This window comes from Oncorhynchus clarkii, chromosome 6 (genome assembly GCF_045791955.1).
Source record: "Oncorhynchus clarkii lewisi isolate Uvic-CL-2024 chromosome 6, UVic_Ocla_1.0, whole genome shotgun sequence".
In the NCBI taxonomy this organism is placed as follows: Eukaryota; Metazoa; Chordata; class Actinopteri; order Salmoniformes; family Salmonidae; genus Oncorhynchus; species Oncorhynchus clarkii.
The window spans coordinates 34,626,228-34,637,827 of NC_092152.1; the positions used below are offsets into that span (position 1 = coordinate 34,626,228).

General features: G+C 43.0%; 1 protein-coding gene across 1 annotated transcript in view; it reads right to left on the reverse strand.

Annotated features, from left to right (window-relative positions):
- Nucleotides 1–11,364, reverse strand: part of LOC139412046 (piwi-like protein 2) — a 35,028-nt gene extending 23,664 nt beyond the window's left edge. The window contains exons 1-9 of the mRNA XM_071158833.1: nucleotides 10,891–11,364; nucleotides 10,579–10,681; nucleotides 7,248–7,362; nucleotides 6,605–6,784; nucleotides 6,272–6,382; nucleotides 6,017–6,134; nucleotides 4,076–4,200; nucleotides 1,610–1,690; nucleotides 1,401–1,514 (exon numbers count right to left, since the gene is read on the reverse strand). Coding sequence (XP_071014934.1) covers nucleotides 1,401–1,514; nucleotides 1,610–1,690; nucleotides 4,076–4,200; nucleotides 6,017–6,134; nucleotides 6,272–6,382; nucleotides 6,605–6,784; nucleotides 7,248–7,362; nucleotides 10,579–10,681; nucleotides 10,891–11,364 — 1,421 coding nt within the window. The remainder of the gene's footprint in view (nucleotides 1–1,400; nucleotides 1,515–1,609; nucleotides 1,691–4,075; nucleotides 4,201–6,016; nucleotides 6,135–6,271; nucleotides 6,383–6,604; nucleotides 6,785–7,247; nucleotides 7,363–10,578; nucleotides 10,682–10,890) is intronic.
- Between the last annotated feature and the right edge of the window lie 236 nt (nucleotides 11,365–11,600).

The window sequence follows — 11,600 nt, forward strand, 5'->3', positions numbered from 1 at the left end:
TTTGCTTGACAATCATGGGAAAATCAAAAGAAATCAGCCAAGACGTCATCATTTTTTTTTAGACCTCCACGAGTCTGGTTCATCCTTGGGAGCAATTTCCAAACAGCTGAAAGTACCACGTTCATCTGTACAAACAATAGTGCGCAAGTATAAACACCATGGGACCACGCAGCCGTCATACCGCTCAGGAAGGAGACACGTTCTGTCTCCTAGAGATACGAGTCCAGTATCGACATAACCTGAAAGGCCGCACAGCAAGGAAGAAGCCACTGCTCCAAAACCAACATAAAAAAGCCAGACTACGGCTTGCAACTGCACATGGGGACAAAGATCATACTTTTTGGAGAAATGTCCTCCGGTCTGATGAAACAAAAATAGAACTGTTTGGCCATGACCATCATTATGTTCGGAGGAAAAAGGGGGAGGCTTGCAAGCCGAAGAACATCCTCCCAACCGTGAAGCACGGGGGTGGCAGCATCATGTTGTGGGGGTGCTTTGCTGCAGGAGGGACTGGTACACTTGACAAAATAGATGTCATCATGAGGTAGGAAATTATGTGGATATATTGAAGCAACATCTAAGGACATCAGTCAGGAAGTTAAAGCTTGGTCGCAAATGGGTCTTCCAAATGGACAATGACCCCAAGCATACTTCCAAAATTGTGGCAAAATGGCTTAAGGACAACAAAGTCAAGGCATTGGAGTGACCATCACAAAGCCCTGACCTCAATCCTATAGAAGAATTGTGGACAGAACTGGAAAAGTGTTTGAGAGCAAGGAGGCCGACAAACCTGACACAGTTAGACCAGCTGTCAGGAGGAATGGGCCAAACTTCACCCAACTTACTGTGGGAAGCTTGTGGAAGGATACCCAAAACATTTGACCCAAGTTAAACAATTTAAAGGCAATGCTACCAAATACTATTTGAGTGTATGTAAACTTCTGACCCACTGGGAATGTGATGAAAGATATAAAAGCTGAAATAAATCATTCTCTACTATTATTCTGACATTTCACATTCTAAAAATAAAATGGTGATCCTAACTGACCTAAGACAGGGAATTTTTACTAGGATTAAATGTCAGGAATTGTGAAAAACTGAGTTCAAATGTATTTGGCTAAGGAGTATGTAAACGTCCGACTTCAACTGTACATAGTGTATCAATGAATATGCTATTTGTAAATATCTCTATGACCAGCATAAGAATACGGCCTGTTTAAATTTTTATGAACTCATCACATACTGTAGACAGTGCATCATGTGGATATGCACACCATGTGAACAAATAACTGGCAAGAGAAGAGATTTATCATGCATATTTTAGAGTATCACAAAAGTTAGTAAGTTACGTAATGCAACAATGCTTCTATGTGGTGTAAAGTGCACTGAAATAATCTCACATGCAGTCGAGGACAGAGTCATTTCGCAGCACTTTGTGGGACACATCCACCTGGAGGTACAGGCCTCCGTCAGTGTGCTTTATGCACGTTGAGTAACCTGGCCACACCTGCAACCTAGGATAACAGAAGACAGAAACCAAGGGGCTTGAGTCAACTGCTATGATCATTGAGATTTCAATTGGAGTATAATTTCTAATCTAATCACTTACCGATGCTTCCCAAGTATGACTGCGCTTTTTGGATCGTAATGATTCCGCCCCACAAGCTTCAGTCCCAGGATCTTCATTACCCTTGACAACACACATGAGGAGAACAATGACTTGTTGCACCAGACAAATTTAACATTTGGTAAAGCCAGTGAGATGTTTTTATTTTTATTTTTACAAAAATATAAAAAACAAAGATTTATGAGTTACAGTTCATATAAGGAAATCAATCAATTGCAATAAATTAATTAGGCCCTAATCTATGGATTTCACATAACTGGGAATAGAGATATGCATATTTTGGTCACAGATACACAGCATGGCCAAAAGGATGTGGACACCCTTCGTATTAGTGGATTCAGCTATTTCAGACACACCCGTTGCTGACAGGTGTATAAAATCGAGCACACAGCCATGCAATCTCCATAGACAAACACTGGCAGTAGAATGGCCTTGCTGAAGAGTTCAGTGACTTTCAACGTGGCACTGTCATAGGACGCCTCCTTTCCAACAAGTCAGTTCATCAAATTCCTGCCCTGCTAGAGCTGCCCCGGTGAACTGTAAGTGCCTTTATTGTGAAGTGGAAACATCTAGGAGCAACAACAGCTCAGCAGAGAAGTAGTAGGCCACACAAGCTCACAGAATGGGAACGCAGAGTGCTGATGCGTGTAAAAAAAAAAAAATGTCTGGCCTTGGTTGCAACACTCACTACAGAGTTCCAAACTACCTCTGGAAGCAACATCAGAACTGTTGGTCGGGACGCTTCATGAAATAGGTTTCCATGGTCGAGCAGCGCATACAAGACTAAGACCATCATGGGCAATGCCAATCGTTGGTGTAAAGTGCGGTCATTGGACTCTGGAGCAGTGGAAACGGTTTCTCTGGTGTGATGAATCACACTTCACCATCTGGCAGTTCGACAGACAAATCTGGGTTTGGCGGATGACAGGAGAACGCTAACTGCCTGAATGCATAGTGCCAACTGTAAAGTTCGGTTGTGGAGGAATAATGGTCTGGGGCTGTTTTTCATGTTTCGGGCTAGGCCCCTTAGTTCCAGTGAAGGGAAATCTTAACACTACAGCATACAATAACATTCTAGACAATTCTGTGCTTCCAACTTTGTTGCAACAGTTTGGGAAAGGCCCATCCCGTTTAAGAATGACAATGTCCTCATGCACAAAGCGAGGTCCATCCAGAAATACTTCTCGAGATCAGTGTGAAAGAACTTGACTGGCCTGCACAGTCCTGACCTCGACCCTATTGAACACCTTTGGGATGAACGCCGACTGCGAGCCAGGCCTAATTGCCCAACATCAGTGTCCGACCTCACGAATGCTTGACAACTCCTTTTCAAAGAGTGGATCAGGCTGTTGATTGTGGCCTGTGGAATGTTTTCCCACTCCTTTTCAATGGCTGTGACACGCTCTCGTACTCATCGATCCAGAGTATCCCAAACATGCTCAACGGGTGACATGTCTGGTGAGTATGCAAGCCATGGAAGAACTGGAACATTTTCAGCTTCTAGGAATTGTGAACAGATCTTTGTGACATGGGGCCATGCATTATCATGCTGAAACATGAGGTGATGGTGGCACAACAATGGGCCTCAAGATCTCTTCACGGTATCTCTGTGCATTCAAATTGCCATTGTGCTCGTTGTTCGTAGCTTATGGCTACCCATACCATAACCCCACCATGGGGCACTCTGTTCCCAACGTTGGCATCAGCAAACCGCTCGCCCACACAACGACGGTTGGACGTACTGCCAAATTTTCTAAAACGAAATTGGAGGCAGCTTCTGGTAGAGAAATAAACATTAAATTCTCTGGCAACAGCTCTGGTGGACATTACTGCTGTCAGCATGCCCATTGCACACTCCCTCAAAACCTGGCATCTGTGTTGTGATAAAAACTGCACATTGTGCCCCTGTGTAATAATCATGCTGTTTAATCAGCTTTACATGTTGCATTTATATTCTTGTTCAGTGTATAATTCGCTACTTCAGTGAAAAATCTTTAGGATTTAGGGGGAAATGGAATGTTTTAAAATAAGTCTGGTTTTCTGTGTAAAACAGCTGAAGCCTGGCAATAAAGCATGTTTTTGCATGAAGCTATCAAGCAAGCACAATAGATAAGAGATTAGCTCATTACTGACAATATGGGTACACTAAGGCCAGCTTAGCGCACAGAGAACTTCCCTCATAAGTAGACCACAGGCCTTTTGTTGAAAAACACCACCAATATATCCTAATTTAAAGTGAAAATGTCAATTAGTGGTAGGCAATTAGCGGTTTATATTGCAGCACCAGTGTGTTATTATTAGATTCAAAATGGAAGCAAACAGAAAATCAGCAGGAACTACACAAACTTGTCCAATAAGAAACATTGTTTTCCATTGTAAAATATTTTGCTACAGTGTGCCCTAATGATGGCTAAGTTTTGCCCTAATGAATAAGGACGGCCCTGTCACCTTCTCAGCACCACGTTGTAGAAGGGGATGCACAGGTCAGAGTTGGGTGGAAGGATCTTAGTCATCTGGACCTTGATGTCAACCTCCTGGTTGTCAGTTCGTCTCACACTCTTTAGGTGAACCACCTGTATGGAGGAAAGATTAACATCACAACATGGGGCACAAAGGGGAAGATGGCTAAAGACAGGAGTGTAGCTGCCCTATGTGCCACATCGATATTGCGCGTTAATGTTGGGTCTAGTTGAGTGAAGACACTTTTAAAACAGTAGTTACTATAACTATAAGGTACTAAACGATATCATAACCGCCATCGATAAAAGACAGTACTGTGCAGCCGTCTTCATCGACCTTGCCAAGGCTTTCGACTCTGTCATATTCTTATCGGCAGACTCAGTAGCCTCGGTTTTTCGGATGACTGCCTTGCCTGGTTCACCAACTACTTTGCAGACAGAGTTCAGTGTGTCAAATCGGAGGGCATGCTGTCCGGTCCTCTGGCAGTCTCTATGGGGGTGCCACAGGGTTCAATCCTCGGGCCGACTCTTTTCTCTGTATATATCAATGATGTTGCTCTTGCTGCGGGCGATTCCCTGATCCACCTCTACGCAGACGACACCATTCTATATACTTCCGGCCCGTCCTTGGACACTGTGCTATCTAACCTCCAAACGAGCTTCAATGCCATACAACACTCCTTCCGTGGCCTCCAACTGCTCTTAAACGCTAGTAAAACCAAATGCATGCTTTTCAACCGTTCGCTGCCTGCACCCGCACGCCTGACTAGCATCACCACCCTGGATGGTTCCGACCTTGAATATGTGGACATCTATAAGTACCTAGGTGTCTGGCTAGACTGCAAACTCTCCTTCCAGACTCATATCAAACATCTCCAATCGAAAATCAAATCAAGAGTCGGCTTTCTATTCCACAACAAAGCCTCCTTCACTCACGCCACCAAACTTACCCTAGTAAAACAAAATATCATACCGATCCTCTACTTCTGCGATGTCATCTACAAAATTGCTTCCAACACTCTACTCAGCAAACTGGATGCAGTTTATCACAGTGCCATCCGTTTTGTCACTAAAGCACCTTATACCACCCACCACTGCGACTTGTATGCTCTAGTCGGCTGGCCCTCGCTACATATTCGTCGCCAGACCCACTGGCTCCAGGTCATCTACAAGTCCATGCTAGGTAAAGCTCTGCCTTATCTCAGTTTACTGGTCACGATGGCAACACCCATCCGTAGCACGCGCTCCAGCAGGTGTATCTCACTGATCATCCCTAGAGCCAACACCTCATTTGGCCGCCTTTCGTTCCAGTTCTCTGCTGCCTGTGACTGGAACGAATTGCAAAAATCGCTGAAGTTGGAGACTTTTATCTCCCTCACCAACTTCAAACATCTGCTATCTGAGCAGCTAACCGAGCGTTGCAGCTGTACATAGTCTATCGGTAAACAGCCCACCCATTTTTACCTACCTCATCCCCATACTGTTTTTATTTATTTACTTTTCTGCTCTTTTGCACACCAATATCTCTACCTGTACATGACCATCTGATCATTTATCACTCCAGTGTTAATCTGCAAAATTGTAATTATTCGCCTACCTCATGCCTTTTGCACACAATGTATATAGACTCTCCTTTTTTCTACTGTATTATTGACTTGTTAATTGTTTACTCCATGTGTAACTGTGTTGTCTGTTCACACTGCTATGCTTTATCTTGGCCAGGTCGCAGTTGCAAATGAGAACTTGTTCTCAACTAGCCTACCTGGTTAAATAAAGGTGAAATAAAAAAATGTAAAAAAAAACACAACTCAAATGCGTAAGCAACCGTTCCCGTTTTGTGTATTTACAAGTATAAGCCAATTATCTGCACATAATTAATACACATCTATAGTCACAGACACAGTAGGCCAGACAGAGAAAAGTGACATACCTCTTCCATCTTCACAGGGAGGTAGAGAATTGAGCCATCAAAAGCAACAACCTCCCCAGTAGTGGGGCGATGGTCCTTCATCATGCCAAATCGCATACCCATCGACTCCACATTAGGACTGAAAAGTGGGACAAAATGTATTAAGTTACTCCTCTTTAACAGACCAAATGATATTTCCAGAGCAGATATTTTACACAGGAATGCTGCATAAAATATGAATGCAGCTAACACTTTTAACTTAATACATGTACTTACGTGAAAGTGACATGGTACTGATAGACTGCCTCATTCCTGCAGTGAATGGTGATGTGGTTTGAGCCTATGGGCAATGGGGTTCCTTTGGTACCAGTCTTGTGTAATGTTTCACTGCAAAGGGAGAGGAAATAACCTTTCAATGAATAGGCATAACAACAGTTAATAGTCCTCATAAAACAATTCATAATTGACCTAAATACATTTCTGCCTCATTTGACTGCCTTCAACGACAGTAACATCATTTTAAGCAACATAATTTGCTTCATAATAGATGGTTTCATTACTGGTTTCATTACATGGTTTTACAAATAATGGTACTTTGATGGTACTTACCAGGTGGCCTCCATCTTAAGTTCTCCCTTAGTTAAAGAGCAACCTGGAGTCATATGAGCCTCTTTGGGTAGGGATGGAGGGAGAGTAGAGGGCACAGTGGGTCCCCTCCCAGCACCCAAGGGGTGCATCGACGCTCGTCCCATTCCCACCATCTGAGATGGTACACCTCGGCCAAGGAAGCTGCAGACAGAAACAGAAGCATTACAAGTTCTTCATTAAATTAGTTTTAAATTCCCATCCATAACTGCGTTAAATAATATGTATTAGGAAAAAAAGCTGCTATCGAATCAATCTTACTGCTCATCTATTTGTCTGAAGAAAAAATTCTCAATTTTCATTATCTGGCCTAGTTGTCTTTGAATTATCGGGAACGAACCTTGACAATGAGTCACACCGAAAAGTGGAAAGTCTGATTACCTCCACATTAACAACGGATAATTCAATAATAATTTGAAATGAGATGGGCATATACTGAAAAGGATGGGGATATGTGAGAGGGACCTGTGTATGTGCACAGCATGAATGATGCATTCTAGAAGCATTACTTTCAGAACCCTAACGACCTTAGTAGCATGGAGGAATTGGCCTGCTTTAGCAACAGGTTAAGTCGCAGGGTTTGAGCTCATCACCTTCTTCTTCTCACCTGTTACCTTGGCCCATCATGTCCTCAGGGAATCTGTCTCCACCCGGGCCGGCAACTGCCACTGCTCCAACAGGGGCTGTCTGTGGTTGGAGCTCTGCTCCAAAAGCACCCCTCCCTGGGCCAAACACCAGAAAAAAAACACACAATGAGATTCAGTGGATTCATCCTCAAGGCCTCAGTTGGAGCATAAGGAAATCAAGCAACATCCCTAAATATTTTAAAGCTCAAATTACTCTTTGATTGTCTACATTTTGAGTGCTCAGAACTTAGAGGCTATGTTGGATAAGGCAAATATATTTATTGCGTAACAAAAATGGTTCAACTTTAGTGCATCAGAGTTAGGGAGATTAATTAGAATTTATGTTTTTGCGCATTATTCTAAATTCCTATTTTTCGTTTTTATTAGTGTTAATGTCCGCTTGTTCTCATATCTTTTTGAAATTGTCTCCTTTGCTGCGAGCACCTTCCATTTACAACAGAGATCTGTATATAAAAGATGAGATGCACTTGTCTCCACCCTAACAATGGGAAAGGCTGTCCTTAAGGCGGGGAGGCAAGAGAAAGCTAAGGTCCAAAATAAGCCCATAGAAACGCATTTGGCTTATTTTGGACAGATTTTTGCACTCTCGCTTCACCTCTTCCTCTGGTTTACACACACACACCAAGCCCCTCCACCTGTCACTCACATCAACAAAGTTGAGAGATCACATCTTCCTCTCTGACAAGCGGTTTCAACTCGTCATTTGCATGAGAGGTTTGGTCGAACAGAAATTGTTTATATGGACAGCAAAACATACTGAGACATTATTTTACTATAATAATAGAGGTGAAGTTAACTTTTCTAACAATACTTTTTTATGCCTCAACTACTCAAATTGCACGCAGAGCAGACACTATGAAAACAAGAGTATCAATGGACATTGATTATGGTAAATTAATGCAGTTTGTCGCGCGCGGCATTTGGGTACCACATACTGCTAGCAGCATTTTAGCCAAAGACTTATAGTAGCTGTCTAGTCTGTTTTATAAATGTGCAATAAGTATAAAACAATTACATAAGGAATTGGCAACTCGTTCTCATTCTGAGAAATAAGGTAGGCCACTTGATTTCAACATCTAAACAAAGAGGACAGGCTAACATGCTTTGCAAATAGTTGGCGACAGAGAAGGGTGTGCACATAACAATTCAACTGTTCAACCATGTTATCTAGCAAATAGATCCAAGTTGGCTAAACTTTAAATAAAGATTATCTGGCTAATCACTAGCACATGGGCTTGAGAGATTGCTGATGAGACCTGTGTTACTTTTCTATAGTTTAATGCCTGCTACAAGAAGTCATTATTGGTGAATGTGCATTATGCATAGTTCTAGTTACATTTGTAACAAAAGGGCATTTTCATAGACTTGACAGTTCAGTGATTATTGCAACAAAAAAACAGCCGTTTGAACTATTTTGATAAAATGATCATGGTTGTGGCAGGCTTATATACACTACATTACCAAAAGTATGAAGGCACCTGTTCGTCGACCATCCCATTCCAAAATCATGGGCATTAATATGGAGTTGGTCCCACCTTCGCTGCTATAACAGTCTCCGATCTTCTGGGAAGGCTTTCCACTAGATGTTGGAACATTGCTGAAGGGACCTGCTTCCATTCAGCCACAAGAGCATTAGTGAGGTCGGGCACTGATGTTGGGTGATTAGGCCTGGCTCGCAGTCAGCGTCAGTGTTAAGATTTCCCTTCATTGGAACTAAGGGGCCTAACCCAAAACATGAAAAACAGCACCAGACCATTATTCTTCCTCCACCAAACTTTCCAGTTGGCACTACGCATTCGGGCAGACAGCGTTCTCCTGGCATCCGCCAAACCCAGTCCCTCAGACTGCCAGATGGTGAAGCATGATTCATCACGCCAGAGAACGCATTTCCACTGCTCCAGAGTCCAATGACAGCAAGCTTTTCACCACTCCAGACTAAGTTTTGCATTGCGCATGGTAATCTTAGGCTTGGGTGCGGCTGCTCGGCTATGGAAACCCATTTCATAAAGCTCCTGATGAACAGTTCTTGTGCTGACATTGCTTCCAGAAACAGTTTGGAAGTTGGTAGTGTGGGTTGCAACCGGGGAGACGATTTTTACATGCTTCAGCACTCAGCAGTCCCGTTCTGTAAGCTTGTGTCATTGGTTTTTAGGAGCATACACCCATGTGGGTGATTGAAAGATGAACTGAGGTCCACACTCCAGTTGGTGGTGTTAATGCACCTGAAAGTCGGTTGCCAACCGCCATATAAAGTCCAAAGAAGAAGACTGAAGGAAGAGAGATTACTAGAAACTAACTTGGTTTACCCTTTTATCTGTGGATTAATTGTCAGAGTAGAGGACCTTGTGTATTTCAGGTAAAATAACCCAATATTTATAACCCAGGACAAATTAGCTAGCACCTGCAAGCTAGCTAGCTAAATGGCCATGAATGTTTCATGTGTTTCGACAAATTAATATAGTTGTTTCAGAGTTTGTTTTGATATTTCAACCTGCGTCTTCTGCTTGCGTCTGGTGTGGATGGACAAAATCAACATGCGCACGTGTCCTGTCTAGTCAGAATGTGACAGTTGACCGGGGCAGCTCTAGCAGTGCAGAAATTTGTGAAAAACTGACATGTTGGAAAGGTGGCATCCTATGACAGTGCCACGTTGAAAGTCACTGAACTCTTCAGTAAGGTCATTCTACTGCAATGTTTTTCTATGGAGACTTCATGGCTATGTGCTTAATTTATACAACTGTCAGCAACAGGTGTTGCTGAAATAGCCAAATACACTAATTTGAAGGGGTGTCCAAATACTTTTGTATATATAGTGTATTTAGCCTAGGTATAACGTCACAAGCCCTGAATTCATTTGATTATTTCTGACTGTTTGAAATGCAGTGTATTTTACCTTTAAATTTTTACAACAACGCTTATTTAGAGAAAACATTTTTTTTTATAAAAAAAATAAAAAATCTAGATATATTGTGAATTGCCCATATGTTAGAGAAAAAAAGAGATGATTTTTAGGCCATAATGCCCAACCCTAATCAGAGTGCATCAATATGATGGACTTCCAATCTTCTAATTTATTAAATGTAAAGGCCAACCATTACTTTTAACCCATGCCGGAGGGGAACACGTGATACTCTTCCCAGTTAGTTTCATTCAGTATGCCTTCATCTATGGACTGTGTCCCAAATGGCAACCTATTCCCTATGTAGTGCACTACTTTTGACCAGGGCCCATAGAGAATGGGGTGCCATTTGGAATATAAACCTAGTTTTTCATAAACTCAAGATTACTCACCCACTGGCAGCCCTCCCCTGCCCCAGGTCTTTGAGGGATCGATCCCCATGCCTCTGAACATGGACACCAGCGACGATCCCTGGCCTTGGGTGTACATGTCCACCTGCCAATTACAATATCGTTACAAGAGCTATAAGAGAAAAAAATAACTTGGCTCAAATGGTATTTTAACAATTTAAAATATTTCATCTGCCCTTGATTGAGCTTGCATGGAACTAATAGACTAGTCCAATAAGTGCAAACCTCCTTGAACCCTGGTCTGGGTAGAAGTTAGAAGAAAGACTTTACAACCCCAAGGAACACAACACAAACCTGTTTGGCTACTACTTCCTCTTCTGCCTGCAGACTTGGCATCTCTTCAGGCAAGTCTTGCTTTGCAAGCTGACCTGGAGTGGCTTGTCCAAGGTGAGGCCCCAAACCAAGAAGGGGTTCCCCTCTTGCCACACCTACGGTCGGATCAGCTGTCGAGAGAAGCCACCCTCTAGGGCGGCTAATCCCACCATCTTCTGATGTAGGCATGGGTATCCCCCTGGCAAAGCCAATGGAGGGATCGCTCACTGGGAAGGGCACTCCTCTCCCGTACTGCATAAGCAGTGTATCACCAGCGGTGGTGAAACCCCTGGCTCTTCCTAAGCTAGTAGACCCATCTGTTGCAAACATAAGGCCTCTGGCTCGTCCTATTGCTGGTTCATCTGAACGCAGTCCCCGACCCCATGCTTGCTGCTGCAGCCAAGGAATGCGGGTTGCACCAGGGAGGCCTGGGAAACAAGGCTTCTTTGGATCCATTCCAGCTAGCTCCTCTCACATGCAATGCCTGTAGTGCAAATGCAAAGGCTTATTGGCAAGGGGAATTGTGTAAACTTGCTAAACCATGTGAACGCTACAGATGGCACGTCATTTGTATTTAGTCATAATGAAAGAACTAGCTACTTTGTTAGTATCAAAACATTTATGATAAATGTATTGATGGGGCAAAAGACAGGGAGCATCTTGCCGAGTGTACCTTACTCAGACTGAGAACC